This window comes from Vigna angularis, chromosome 2, assembly GCF_016808095.1.
Source record: "Vigna angularis cultivar LongXiaoDou No.4 chromosome 2, ASM1680809v1, whole genome shotgun sequence".
NCBI lineage: Eukaryota > Viridiplantae > Streptophyta > Magnoliopsida > Fabales > Fabaceae > Vigna > Vigna angularis.
In genome coordinates, this window is record NC_068971.1 from 43832399 (window position 1) to 43845797 (window position 13399).

General features: G+C 31.6%; 1 protein-coding gene across 1 annotated transcript; it reads left to right on the forward strand.

Moving 5' to 3' along the window:
* Positions 1 to 10389: 10389 nt before the first annotated feature.
* LOC108328232 (zinc finger protein JACKDAW) lies at positions 10390 to 13112 on the forward strand. The gene is made up of 3 exons (XM_017562065.2): positions 10390 to 10869; positions 10943 to 11339; positions 11713 to 13112. Exons 1-3 carry the CDS (start codon positions 10734 to 10736, stop codon positions 12677 to 12679), a joined length of 1500 nt encoding a protein of 499 aa, XP_017417554.1. The 5' UTR covers positions 10390 to 10733; the 3' UTR covers positions 12680 to 13112.
* Positions 13113 to 13399: the final 287 nt, after the last annotated feature.

A 13399-nucleotide genomic window follows, 5' to 3' on the forward strand; every position in this document is an offset into this window, starting at 1 on the left:
AATTATTGGCTATAAAAAATTTATTGATAAAATGTTTGCCGAAAATTTTATCAACGAATCACAAAATCTATTGATAATTACGGACAACTAAAAATCCATCAACAAATATATGTCGATAATTATTGATCGCTTAAATGAGTTGGTAAATCTTGCAATTAGATCTTTCTTTTTCATTTTTTTTTCGGTTTTCATTTTATATTTTTTTCTTTATCTTCTCCTGTCCTTTCTTTTGTCGTGTCCGTCGACTGTTGTTGTTGTAGTAGCCTCCACCATTGCTTCGTTGCTACATCATCATTGCATCTATCACGTATTTGTCACTCCCATCGGCTTATTTCCCTCTTCCTTCTCCTTTTCTTTTCTTCTCCTTTTCTTTTCTTCTTCTTATCCATCTCCACTTAATTTATGAAAAAAATATCTCATCAACTTGATAGGAAATTGTTGCTTCTTTATTGACAAATTTACTAACAAAAATATTTATTGGTAATAAGAATTATAAATTACTGATGAAGTTTTGGACATATAATTAGCAACATATTTTACACGAATTGATTGAAACACAAAGTAAAAAAATGTCGTGTTATTTTATCGACAATATTTACTAGTGGACATATTTGTTAGTAATAAGAATTGAAAATTATTGATAGATTAATCAACGGATAAATTACTAACTTGAAAATTATTGATAAATTTATCAACGGATAACTTACTAACTAAAATATCTGTTAATAATACAAATTTAAATTTATTAATGGATTTTACTAATAATATCATTATTGATAGATATTTTTGTCAGTAATTGAAATTTTAAAATTTATCGATAAAATATATTAATAAATTTAGTTTTGTCTATATATTTCTATAGATGATTACAAAAAATTTTGTAAACTTCCTTATCCTTTATTTTTTTATTTTATATATGCAAGTGATGTCTTTTCCCATCTGGAAGCCGGTTGTGATTGATCATATGTGTGCATCAATATGACAATGGACCTTGTTTCTCTAGGGGAATAAGGTTCTTTTTGTCAAAGATGATCAATTAAGACTCATCTCATAGGAAATTATTATACTTAGATCTTTAGGTTGAAATATAGGGATAGTTTTTCTCCTATTGCTAAAACTTTTTTTTGTGAAAATATTTTTGTTTGTAATTTTCCTTTATTTTTCTTCATTAATTGGACATAACGCATTTTTACATGACAATCTACTAAAAAAAGTCTTCGGAGTAATCTTATTTCTATATTACTTGAAGGGAGTTTTCTAGTCTTGCATATCAATCGTGAAATTTTTTTATATCGTCTCAAATAATTGTTTTGAGCTTGATTTAATAGATTTAGTATTGTAAATCAATTTGATATAATTCGAAATGAGGATTACTACTTTGCCTTTTATCGTCATTCACACGTTAATTGAATTTGTGTTTGTTTATGTGATGATATTGTCATCATATCATGTGATTTTCTCAATATTGAACATGCGATTAATAAAAAGTATTGGAAAACTAATATAATTCTCAAGGAAAAGGGTAACATATCCACAAATGAGATTGTCATATTGCAATGCAAGTATGCAATGAATGTTATGAAAAAAAAAAAAGAATGTTAAATTTCAAGATAATTGACTCATCAATAAATCAAACTCATGACAAATCAAATGGGGCATCTTCTACATCTTTAAAGATATAGACAAGTGTAGTAAATTAGCTCTTCGATTATCTATGTAAGAAACATTGAAACATCAATAAGGTCCTCACATTAAAATTAAAAAGATCTATCAACTCAAAGAATAATTAAAAGTAAATAACTCATCCCGAATATGAAGATGGAGCTCTTGACCATATATACTTAAAAAAACTAGAAAAGAAAGTACAAAATGAAAAACAAAATGGACCAGGAAAATATGGAAAAACCTATCACCTTAGAATTATTTAAGAATAACTTCCAAGTTGCTTGATATAAGATTTGTGGAGCACATGTGAGAAATTGTTTAGCATGGCCTAAAAAAAATTGGATTTCCAAGATCTTAATTATCTTATGGTAATCTTCACCAGTCACAACATCTTATCTAATTAAACAACAAAATATTGAATGAAAAAAAAAAGTAGTTTAAAAACTTGAGATGTATGGCTTACGAAGCAAAAGATTGTGTTGCAAGGTTGGATGAGAAAATAATAATGGAGGTGTTAGATTTTTGTAAAAAAAAAGGCATGAAGGGGAAGAATGGTTGCATCGTATTGCAGAAAAGTCCAAGAAATAGAAGATGAAGGAAAGGTGAATAAACGCAATAAGACCAACTTGATTCTGTAATTTGGTTTCTTCTTCTTGGAACCAATCAATTCCTTTCAATCTCCCAATTCTTGTTCTCTCCTTAACAGACACCCTTCTTTTCACCTTGCTCCACTGCCTAACAACTAATTAATTATTTTACAAAATAATAATAATAATAATAATCATTGCTCCATCAAAAACTCATTGCTTATATAGTAAGGTTATTATAATATACTCAATCTAAGTGTATTAATTTTTATATAAAGTTACTATAATTCATTTTGTCCAATTATATTAGGTAGTAAGAACAAGTTTTTTTTTTAATGCATCACTTTTATCACGTAAAAAAATATAATTTAATCATATTTTTCTTGATCACCAACAACATTGATCTTTGACTTTATTTTCAGAGGAATGATTTGGAAATGGCAGATTTGATGAGGGAGTTGGAAGAGACGAAGCTACCTCGCCTTGTAAACTCTACCACTACCAACAAATACCTGTGATTTTTCCTTCATTTGAACTTTAAAGGTTAATTCGTTTAAACTCTATGTTCTTAAATCAAGAATCATATTGGTTGACTCAATCTTAACCTTACACTCTAAATACTTGTTTAAATGGGTTAGATTAAATTTATTGATTCGTGGATTATGTTTATTTCATTCCTAACCACTTAAGTAACCAATATCAAAATTTTGGAACATGTCATTTTTTTTATAAGAAAACAAAAGTAATTAAAAAATTATGCAAAAATTAAACTAATAAGAGTTGAAAATTGTCTACTATTTACAAAGCATATAAGAATACCTAAATTGATAAACTAATAAAATCTTGGCTTAATATTTTTTTCTCTTTATATTTATAACAATTATCTAATGTTTCCTTCTATTTATTTTTAACATTGATATAACGGTAGAGATTATCTTAAATTTTTTTAAAGAATATATGAATTACATTGAGTGAAAAAAAAAAGACATTAATCATTGCTACAAATATAAAAACAAAAAATACTATTAAACCTAAAATCTAATAAAAGACTTCATCAAATCTTAAGAAAGAAGAAAAAAAATATTAAGCTAATTATGTAAATATGCCTATAAAAATATAAAATAATAATAATAATTGGTTCACAAATGCAAGCTTTCTCTTTAATGAGTCTATTTAAGGTAGATGGCTTAAGATCGAAGCAGATAAAGTTTTTACTTAAATTCTTTAAAAAAATGCCTAAAAAAAATTAATACTAATATATATCTATTAAATTAATTATAAAATCATGTTTACAAATAAAATTTAATTAAATTATTATGAGTGAATATTAACTTTTATAATAAATTATTTTATTAATAAAAATGACATATTCTTAAATTTGTTTTAAGAATTTCAAAATTATAATATATTTTAATAATTTTATTAGTAAATAAAAAAATATCGTTTTTTTAAGTTTGTTTTAAATATCCTAAGTCGTCCTAATTGAAATCAAATAATAAGTCTTCATTTAAATGAACTAATATTGTACCTGTTTTTTCTTCTCACTTGTTCTATGGTCTAAGTGACCATGTACAAACCTAAACATATATACCTATATTTTCTTATATTATCGTTCATTTTATTTTATCTTTTTGAGAGAAAAATGTCAGATATATATAAAATAGCAAACTGTGTCGAATATTCATGGAATCATGTAAGAAACACGTCTAGTCTATGGAAATAGGGATTTGAAAAACTTCTTATTCCCACTACAAATGCATTTAATGAATGCGTTGAAAATATAATATAATATATATATATATAATAATGTTGTCAAAATGAGTCATCCGATCCGACTCACCACGAGCTAGTGATTTAGTGAACCAACCTAACTCAGCTTATTTATTAATGAGCTGAAAAAATTTAAATCTGACCCGACTCACCAAGGATTGATGGATTAAATGGTTGACTCACTGGTTCACTTAGTTACAATTTTTTTTAAATCCAAAAAGAATTACAAGTTTTTTATAATTCAAATTTAAATAATTTTACTCTGATATTAAACTCCAAAACCAATTAAAAAAAATTAACATAAAACTCAAATATAATTCAAAAACAAATCCAAAAACTAAATAAATAAGTTTATAACATTGATAATTTTTAAGTTATTTATTTATTTATATGATTAAAGTCTTAAGTGGATAAATTTATAATATTTTACTTTCTTGAAACATTTTTTTTTATTTTCATTTACAATACAATAAAAAAAATATTAAATAATAATATTAAAATATAAAATAATAAATAATTAAATTAAATTAAGTAAATTGATAATCATCGTAAATTTAATCCAAATTAAAAGTTGATCCATATAAAAAATTTTATTGTTTTCAAAACTTAACTCAATTGGTACTCGCGAGTTTTAACCATTTTAACATATCACAATATTCTACAATCGCAAAAACTGATACAACAGACCAATAGTGTGTTTGAAAATCTTACTCTAAAACGCGTTTTTGGGTAACAATGTTGTGTTCATTTAAAAATATTAAAAGGCAGACCAGTTGCATCAATGGAAAACCAATTAATTAATCATAGATTTGCGGGAAATACTATTATAATTGAATTAAAAAGAATTAAGCATGGAATTGTGTAGATTGCAGAGAAAATAAATGAAGGGATGCTCCTTATGTCGTTATCTGGTCGGATATAATATGTTTTTATGTCTCCTACCAGAGATTTTTTGCATTCGAAAATTCTATTTTAATTATACAATTATTTATATTTCGACATTGGGTTTTGAATCTGTATTATGTTTGTGGTGTTGTTGTGAACGTGTTGGGGAGTGAGCATAGGATACCGATTATACATTGAGATGAGGAAACATACAATATAATATGGATTTGATCGTAAGCTAGCTCCAAATATGTCAAGCCAAAAGTTGTTGAATTGGCTAATAATATATATAGTATAATTAAAGAGACAACTAAATTACATTTTCATTTTAATTAATTAATTAATTAACTAAGTATGATATCTTCTCTCTCTTTCATTTTCCATTTAACTATATATAATTAACGCGAGATCATTAGGTGTGATGTAGCTCTAGTCTCGCCGGCCAGGGTTATTCACTTTCTGAGTATATATATTATGTTGGCAAACGAGTTGAACATGCACTGATTTTTTTATTATATATCTCATACCCATTTATGAAAATACCCCAAATCGAGTTGATGATGATGATGCAAAATTTAAGTAAGTTACCATAAAACATTCATTACTGGGCAGAGGAGCTTAAGGGTTTTTTGTTTTTTTTACTTTTCAATTTTATTTTTTAATAAAAACTGAAGACGGAGATGAACATTTTAAAAAGTTTATGACTGGAAATAAAAAGTAATAATTTATATTTCATATTTTCAAAATTTCATCCTCCAATCCTTGGTTTCAATTACCCTATTATTGTCTTTGAAATAATGTTGTCCTTATAAAACATTTTGAGAGAGAGGAGGTGAAACTTTGAGTGCTCTACCTATTTCAAAACCAGTAATTGCCACATTTACACGCCTAACACCTAAGCACATAATTGCTTAGAAATTTAACTAATGTTGGTCGTTGTACATCAACAAGACATACATTGTTATCACTAGCGCAAAAACTAGTGCGAAAAAATCATTAATGACATAAATTGATGACGGGTTAAAAGTTATTGGCTTAAAAAATGACGGAATGAAAAATTTGTAAATAAAATAAAAATTTTGACGACGATTTTATAGGAATTAAAATAAGGAAAAATAAAGAACAAAACAACAATTGAAAGGTTTTAAAGTAAAAAATAACAACAATTGGATAGTGAAATCTTCGTAAAAGTATTTTTCATTATAATAAGTGAAGTTTTTTTGTTAGATTTATTGAGGAAGAGGATGTTACTCGACTTTCGATACAGAAATCATTGTACTCATATGAAAGTTTACTAGAAACAATATTAATGAAACCTGAATTCAAACACATAAAAGTAAAAGTATCTCTTTGTTCATTCATCATAACATGAACCCTTTGTAAAACTTTCGATACAAATGTGGTCTCAATCACATAAAAGATTGAGATAACTTTATACTCAAAATTTTAAAACAATTGGTTTATAAATCTTTACCTTTATATGCTTTTACTTTCTTATTTCTATCAAATATGAAACTTAAACTTACAGTTGAATTCTCAACTCCTTTTATTCTTCCTTGCATTGAGTTTCATTATTATTTTATCTCAACTTTTCCTTTGCATTGATCCTTGTATTGAATCTTGTATAAAAGTCAACTAATCTATATATACAAGTAAGGACCAAGCTGATGAGGATGCTGCTACATCTATAAATAATGATTTATAGAAGAACATTATAAATCTTTGGATCATATTAACTAACAATAGTGGCAGTGATTACTTAAGTTGAGGAGGTCAATGCTGTTACTTGTGATGCAAAAAGTTGTTCATATATATGAGACATTACATATGTAGCTAGCTAGGGTTGTTGGAAATTGAGAGAGACGATTCATCATAAGGAACCGGCGAGAGAGAGAGATATAATTACATTTTAAACTTTGCTTTAACAAACATGCAAAGTGAACCATATATGAACTCGTGGGACAATTTCAAACCATACGATAAAATTAAAAATTAAGTATTATAATATAAATGATTTATTTAATTAAACTAACTTTTATTGATCTTCCTCTGTTCATTTCTTATGAGTTTTTTGTTCTGGAAAAAATGCATGATAATTATTAGAATATATGGTTGAATTACAATCAATTGCACATGATCATAGGACGAAGAATTCATGCGGAACAAAATTAGAAAGAGAAAAAAAGTAAAGGAAAATAAGAATCCACAAAGCCACATGGGATGAATGATCATCACGTAATATATCATCAATTATGAGTGTGACTGTCAGGTAAGATGTCTCATCACTCTTCTAATCCTCAAGTTCTTGATTAAGTTCATCTTCAAACGTGATTCAAAGGAGTTCTTACACACACATATTACAATAATTCATATATATATTTTTTTAATTTCTAATTCTTAATCTTATTTAAAATCGTTCACAAACACGTACAGTGACCAGGGAAGTTAGCTAAACTTTATAATGTAACGTCGTCGTCAAGGTGACCAAACAATTCGAGCATATTCTCAAACATGTTTCGTGTCACTTTTTTAAAAATTTAAGTCACTATATAGATGGTACATATTTATACTCGCACTTAGTCTTAGGAGTTTCGATTCAAAGATTTAAAATTCATGCGTCAATCTACATATATTAATTATATTTGTTTCATTTTATATTTAAAAATATATTTTTATCCAACCCAACTTAGACACGTAATAAATCAATAGTTGACTCACCTAACAAAACTTATTTTAACACCCTACTTTATTATTGATTAAAAAAAAGAATCAAATGGAACTGAACCGAAGTGGGACATGGTGTGAGTTATCACAACAGGATAGGTCCCAGGTAAATTTTATTTGATTTAATATCAGTTATTTTCCTTTTAAGTTTGAGGATGAAAAGCTAAAGGAACAAAATATAATTAATTATAGAATTAAATGAATTAATTTAGGTTCGTTCGATTTTTTTTCTTAGAATCCAAATTACTTTGAGACAACCTTGATTATAAACAAAAGATTAATGTCGCGTCCTTCAACGTACTATTCTCCAATTTCTCCTGCAATAGAAAGAGATAAATGAAGAAAATAATAATTTACAAGGAATTGCATTTAATATTTATCATCTGTACCAGCAGGGACCGGACGTCGTACGGAAGGACATTTACGTCATTGGGCTGCCAAACGGACCGGCCGTCCACGTTACCGTATAAGACCCAGGAAACTACCCTTCTACTTACTCTTGGGAAGGGTTAGGTATTGAAGGGCGGACGCCCATGTGTCCCGTGATCACTCACTATTGTGAAAGGTTATGTATGACAGGACGGACACCCGTGCACCCATACTCAAGACTCACCCGAAGTCGGCCGCCCAGGCCGTGTACCCGTCAAGACCGGCCGGTCTCGAGGATAAGACCCGCGAGGACGGCCGGCCGTGTTACTAATCATTTTAGTTTAAGGTAAGTAGGGTTTAAAAGCTATTTGGGCTGAATTGGGCCGTGATTAACTTTTCACTAATCCCAAACCCGAAAACTATAAATACAGATCCAGAATGAGTGGTAGATAGGTGGCATTTACTGCACATTCATTACTGTCTGAGAAAACACATTTATTACTGTCTGAGAAAAACGTCTTAGCTCTCAACTGACTTTAGCATCGGAGAATCTTTTCCAGGTTTTCCACCGGCAAACTGAGGAATGAGTACGAAGAATCCGATGTACAAAATACGAGAAGAGAGTAACGTGGAGGCGTGGGACCAACACAGCCCCTCACATCCGAAACACCATCTAAGGTAATTACTCAATGCACAAGCATCTATGTTTTACTCTTGTATTTAAATATCCAGTAAACTCATATTATATAAATGTAATCTGACATATCAAATATCCACAATGGCCATCAAACAAACATCCAAACTTTTTAGGCTCAGTATTCAATAGATTATGGATTGTTTAACATCAAAGTCTCCATGTTTACAGAACTCAATAGATTCTTCTTCATTCACCAACAATATAGTAACTCAACCGCAAGCAATTAGGATGTTATTTTTGTAGTTACACGTTAGAGATCATTATTTAGCTCTAGAAAATGGGTTTAGAACTCTATGAGATCCTCGACCTGAGGATTATTTCCAACTTTTATTTGATCTTTGATGAAAATAATAGAGTTTTTTCATTTCCTTTACAGTATATAAATAAATCTGTAAAAATAAGAATAGTAAAAAGCATTGTGGGGGAAAATTATGGACGTAGGAGTGATACTTTTTGGGATGATGGACGGTGCAGCGGGGACCCCATGGTTCAGTTTTCTTGAGCCCTCACAATGACTACGCAGTGACAGAGTATCACGGACGGTCCTATCAACTTGCATCGGAAAAAGAGAACCTCAAACACTGCCCCACACTACATTACATCGTAGACTAGTGTATTGACCCCACAACACACATGCACCCTTTTCTCTTTCTCTTTCTCTTTCTCTCTATTCAAATGTTTCTCTGACCTCTCTGTTAGAACAGTCTCTCGCATGCTAAAAGTGTACCCTCACTCTAATTATGGCTTAATCATTCACTACCAACTAAAGCCTCTTATAAAGGTTAGTAACTTTTCTGTTACCCTCCTTCTCACCAACACCATCATTTTAACCTTCATTTCTTCCATGTCACGTGCACAACAACACAACCCTTTTCATACGTATTACTAATAATACTATTAATCTGCCAAAGAGTCAACCTTTGTATATAAAAGTATTGTTCACCTTTACCAAAGGAGGTACACTGGCAGCTTTAAAACTTTCGGTTTTTCTTTTTATGGAGATTGTGCTTAAATATATGTTACCACACATGCTTTAATTAGATTAATTATAATTTGCATGTTTTTCGCTTTTTATTTATTTCCCTTTATCTACACAAGGAATGTTATACATCATTCTTTTTATTTGCTATGCCTAAGACAGAGGAAATGCAACTCACTCTCTCGAACAGATGAAAACACACATTCTTCTACGGATGTGCATGTGGTTGTATCTCTGTTCTGAGAAAGATCTGGTCTGTTTTGTGTATTGTGGCTGAAAGTGTGTGTATGTGTGTGGAATTATGTGGTGGCCCATTAATATTTATGACTCTGTCACTTTGAGAATGCCAGTAAATGAGTTATTAAGCAAGAGGGTACGTACGCGTAAAACCAAAGACAGTAAACAGCAAGTGAAAGGAGAGAGAGGAAGGGAGGGTGACGCCACACACAGAGCCGACATAAGATATGTGTAGCTAACATATTATATGTATAACTTTATCTAATGAACTATAATTAATAGAAATACAACCAAGAAACATTTTTTTATACAAAACAAGTAGGTAACGTGAGAGAAGAGTGTGACAAAGGAGTTGTAAAGAGAAAACTGATACAAAATATGTATAAACAATAGTATAACACTCTCCCTATATGTATATATATTATCATCATGTCATGGTCTTTGTTACATCTTTCAAATGTTAAAGAAATAAAAAACAAGGGTGCAGACACCAGTTAGAAGCTCATACACAAGTGTGTGCATATATATATATACTATATTTTTCGGGGGTTAAATATATTTTATCCGATTCAAGTTTCGTCTATGGCTTTTTCTTGTCCTTGAGCAGAATAATCACATGAAGCCAACCACTCCCTCTTACAGAATATGGTGGTAACCTCCAAAAAAAAACTTATATTATATTTCTTGGCTTTAGCTATTCTAACATCCCTTGTTTTCTTGCTTGTACTGTCTGAAACCTATGAAAGTTAGCTGTTTGCTTCTACTTTGCTAGAAAGCAAACCACTCCACAATATAGCTTCACTGCTCCCCTTTTACCAATATGCAAATGATACCCAGTGACCCCTTTTCTCTGTCCACTACTCTCCCAGGGCTTCCCAATGAACAAAACACAAACCCTAACCCTAATCATCATCCTCCACCCACCAAGAAGAAGAGAAATCTACCAGGAACACCAGGTAATGTAAAACCACTGATTCTTATCAAATAAATTGGTTTTGATTTATTTTTAATTTGGACTTGATTATGCAGATCCAGATGCTGAGGTTATTGCTCTTTCACCGAAAACTCTCATGGCCACGAACCGTTTCATCTGTGAAATATGCAACAAAGGGTTCCAGAGGGACCAGAACCTTCAGCTTCATAGGAGGGGTCACAACCTTCCATGGAAGCTACGACAGAGGTCAAACAAAGAGGTTCGGAAGAAGGTATATATCTGTCCAGAGAAGACATGTGTCCACCACCACGCCTCCAGGGCTCTCGGAGACCTCACCGGAATAAAAAAGCATTATAGCAGAAAACACGGTGAGAAGAAGTGGAAGTGTGAGAAGTGCTCCAAAAAGTACGCAGTTCAATCTGATTGGAAAGCTCACACCAAAACCTGTGGCACCAGAGAGTATAAATGCGACTGTGGCACCCTCTTCTCCAGGTAATTAATTAACTCATGCAACTTCCTAATGAATAGTCACATGTTGATTTGATTCATATGATTGTGTCTCGTGGAAATGAAATTTTTTTCATAGTCACTACACGAAGTAGACATAAACTAATTCCCAGTTGCTTAGTCACGTAAAAATCTACCTATGTTCTCGTTTATTGGTAGTATAACTCTATTTTTATGATTTTCTATTTACAATCTCTGGTGTGTGCTTTTTTGGGATGGAATATATGCTCACTCTACATGTGTAAGGCTTTTTCGTTTGGTGGTGCATTGAGTTTGAGATTTAATGTGTGATTATTGTGTAAGTGTATGGTTTAAATGAGTAGATAATTAATGGGGAATTTCACTGAACTTTTCTCAGGAAGGACAGCTTTATTACTCACAGGGCTTTCTGCGATGCCTTAGCCGAAGAGAGCTCGAGACTTTCCTCAGTTACTACCAGTAGTCTAAATTTCAAGAGCGAAGATGCAACTGTGATGAATACACAAGCTGGTTTGTCGTCATGTGGATTAATCACTGGTCAGGGAATGCAGAGTGTTCCACACTTTGGTCCACATGGGTTTCGTTTAATGGGGATGGGTGCAGACCAACAAAGACCAAACTTGTCACTGTGGTTGAATCAGGGACATCACATTAATAACCCACTTGATGTTCCATCATCAAGTTCCTCAGGTTTGCCTGAGGTTGTGCAAATGGCACAAGCTAATAATGCCATGATTGGTTCTTCTTCAGTATTCTCAAATTTTAGAATGCCTGCCTCCAATTCAAAGGGAGAAGGTGGAGCTTCAGATTTGGCAACGATTTATTCTGAGAGTCAAAATAAGAATTCAATCTCAGCTTCCCCAATGTCAGCCACTGCCCTTTTGCAGAAGGCAGCACAAATGGGTTCCACCAGAAGCACCAACCCTTCAATTTTCAGTGGCAGTTTTGGAGTGATGAGCTCATCTTCCACCCAAAGTACCAGTCTCAATAATAGCAATGCAAACCAAACCGGTGACCAACTTAACCAAGTCTTTCACAACATGAACCAACAGGAAAATTTCAATGGAACAAGCAGTAGTGCAACTATGTTGGGTAGTTCTACTAACTTTAGCTCATTGACACATCCATCAAACAGTTTTGATCAGTTTCTGATGCAAAACAATGTGGAACCAACTCAGATAAACCTCCATCCAGGCTCAAACACAGTGGAACGTAACTTGACAAGAGATTTTCTTGGCGTGAACAGAAATGGAGGTGGACATGCATTTCTACCCCAAGAGCTTGCCAAGTTTGCTTCCTTAGGCTCATCAATGGGTCTGAACCAATTCATTGCAGGCCATCGATGAAGTCCTTTCTGACTATAACTCATATGACATATCTAGTGGTCCCAATTCATGTTGTTGCAGTACAGTGGAAAGTAACAGAAAATTATTGGGAATTGTTGGTGAAGCTTAAGACCAGTTTAGAGCGATTTTGTGATCAGATATGGTTCTGTGTATTGTCAGCGGTTCTGAGGGTAGTTGGGACCCACTGCATGTTTGAGATGAAAGAAGGAACAGCGAGTTCCCCTAGCAGTGCCTGTTCTCTAAGTAGTAGTTGTTGTTGTTGGTTTGTCTTCTGTCTTAACCTTGTTATCGTTTTTGGCTTCTCTCTTCCTCGAGAGAAGCGGAAGATATAAAGTAATGGTAAAACAACTACAAAAATATGAAGAATTCCAAAGTAGCAATATAGAAAAGTGATTAAAAAAATACTAGAACTGATCAGTATTTGGTAGTACAACTATTACTGTTGACCTTCAGTCGAATTCCGGTTCCTGAACAACCCTACATGGCGTGGGTTAACGAGAAAAACAAAATTATTACTTCCGGTTTTACATAACTCATGGAGAGGTTGAACAGCTTGTTCATTGAAATTATTATAACAATGAATAAGTCTAGCCAACTTTACACGTTGGATACGTGATTTTTTATAGTAGTAATCATAATATTATAATGATGATGATTAAGGAAAGTTCACGAGGAAGATGAGCATTTTGACGTTTTTATTTGGTTGCTTTTTGGTAGATA

Excerpts from the sequence above, each read along its gene's own strand:
- LOC108328232 (XM_017562065.2), top strand. The coding sequence starts at position 10,734 with ATGCAAATGATACCCAGTGACCCCTTTTCTCTGTCCACTACTCTCCCA. Across the intron at positions 10,870-10,942 it reads AAATCTACCAGGAACACCAG|ATCCAGATGCTGAGGTTATT; the intron begins GTAATGTAAAAC and ends TTGATTATGCAG. Across the intron at positions 11,340-11,712 it reads TGTGGCACCCTCTTCTCCAG|GAAGGACAGCTTTATTACTC; the intron begins GTAATTAATTAA and ends AACTTTTCTCAG.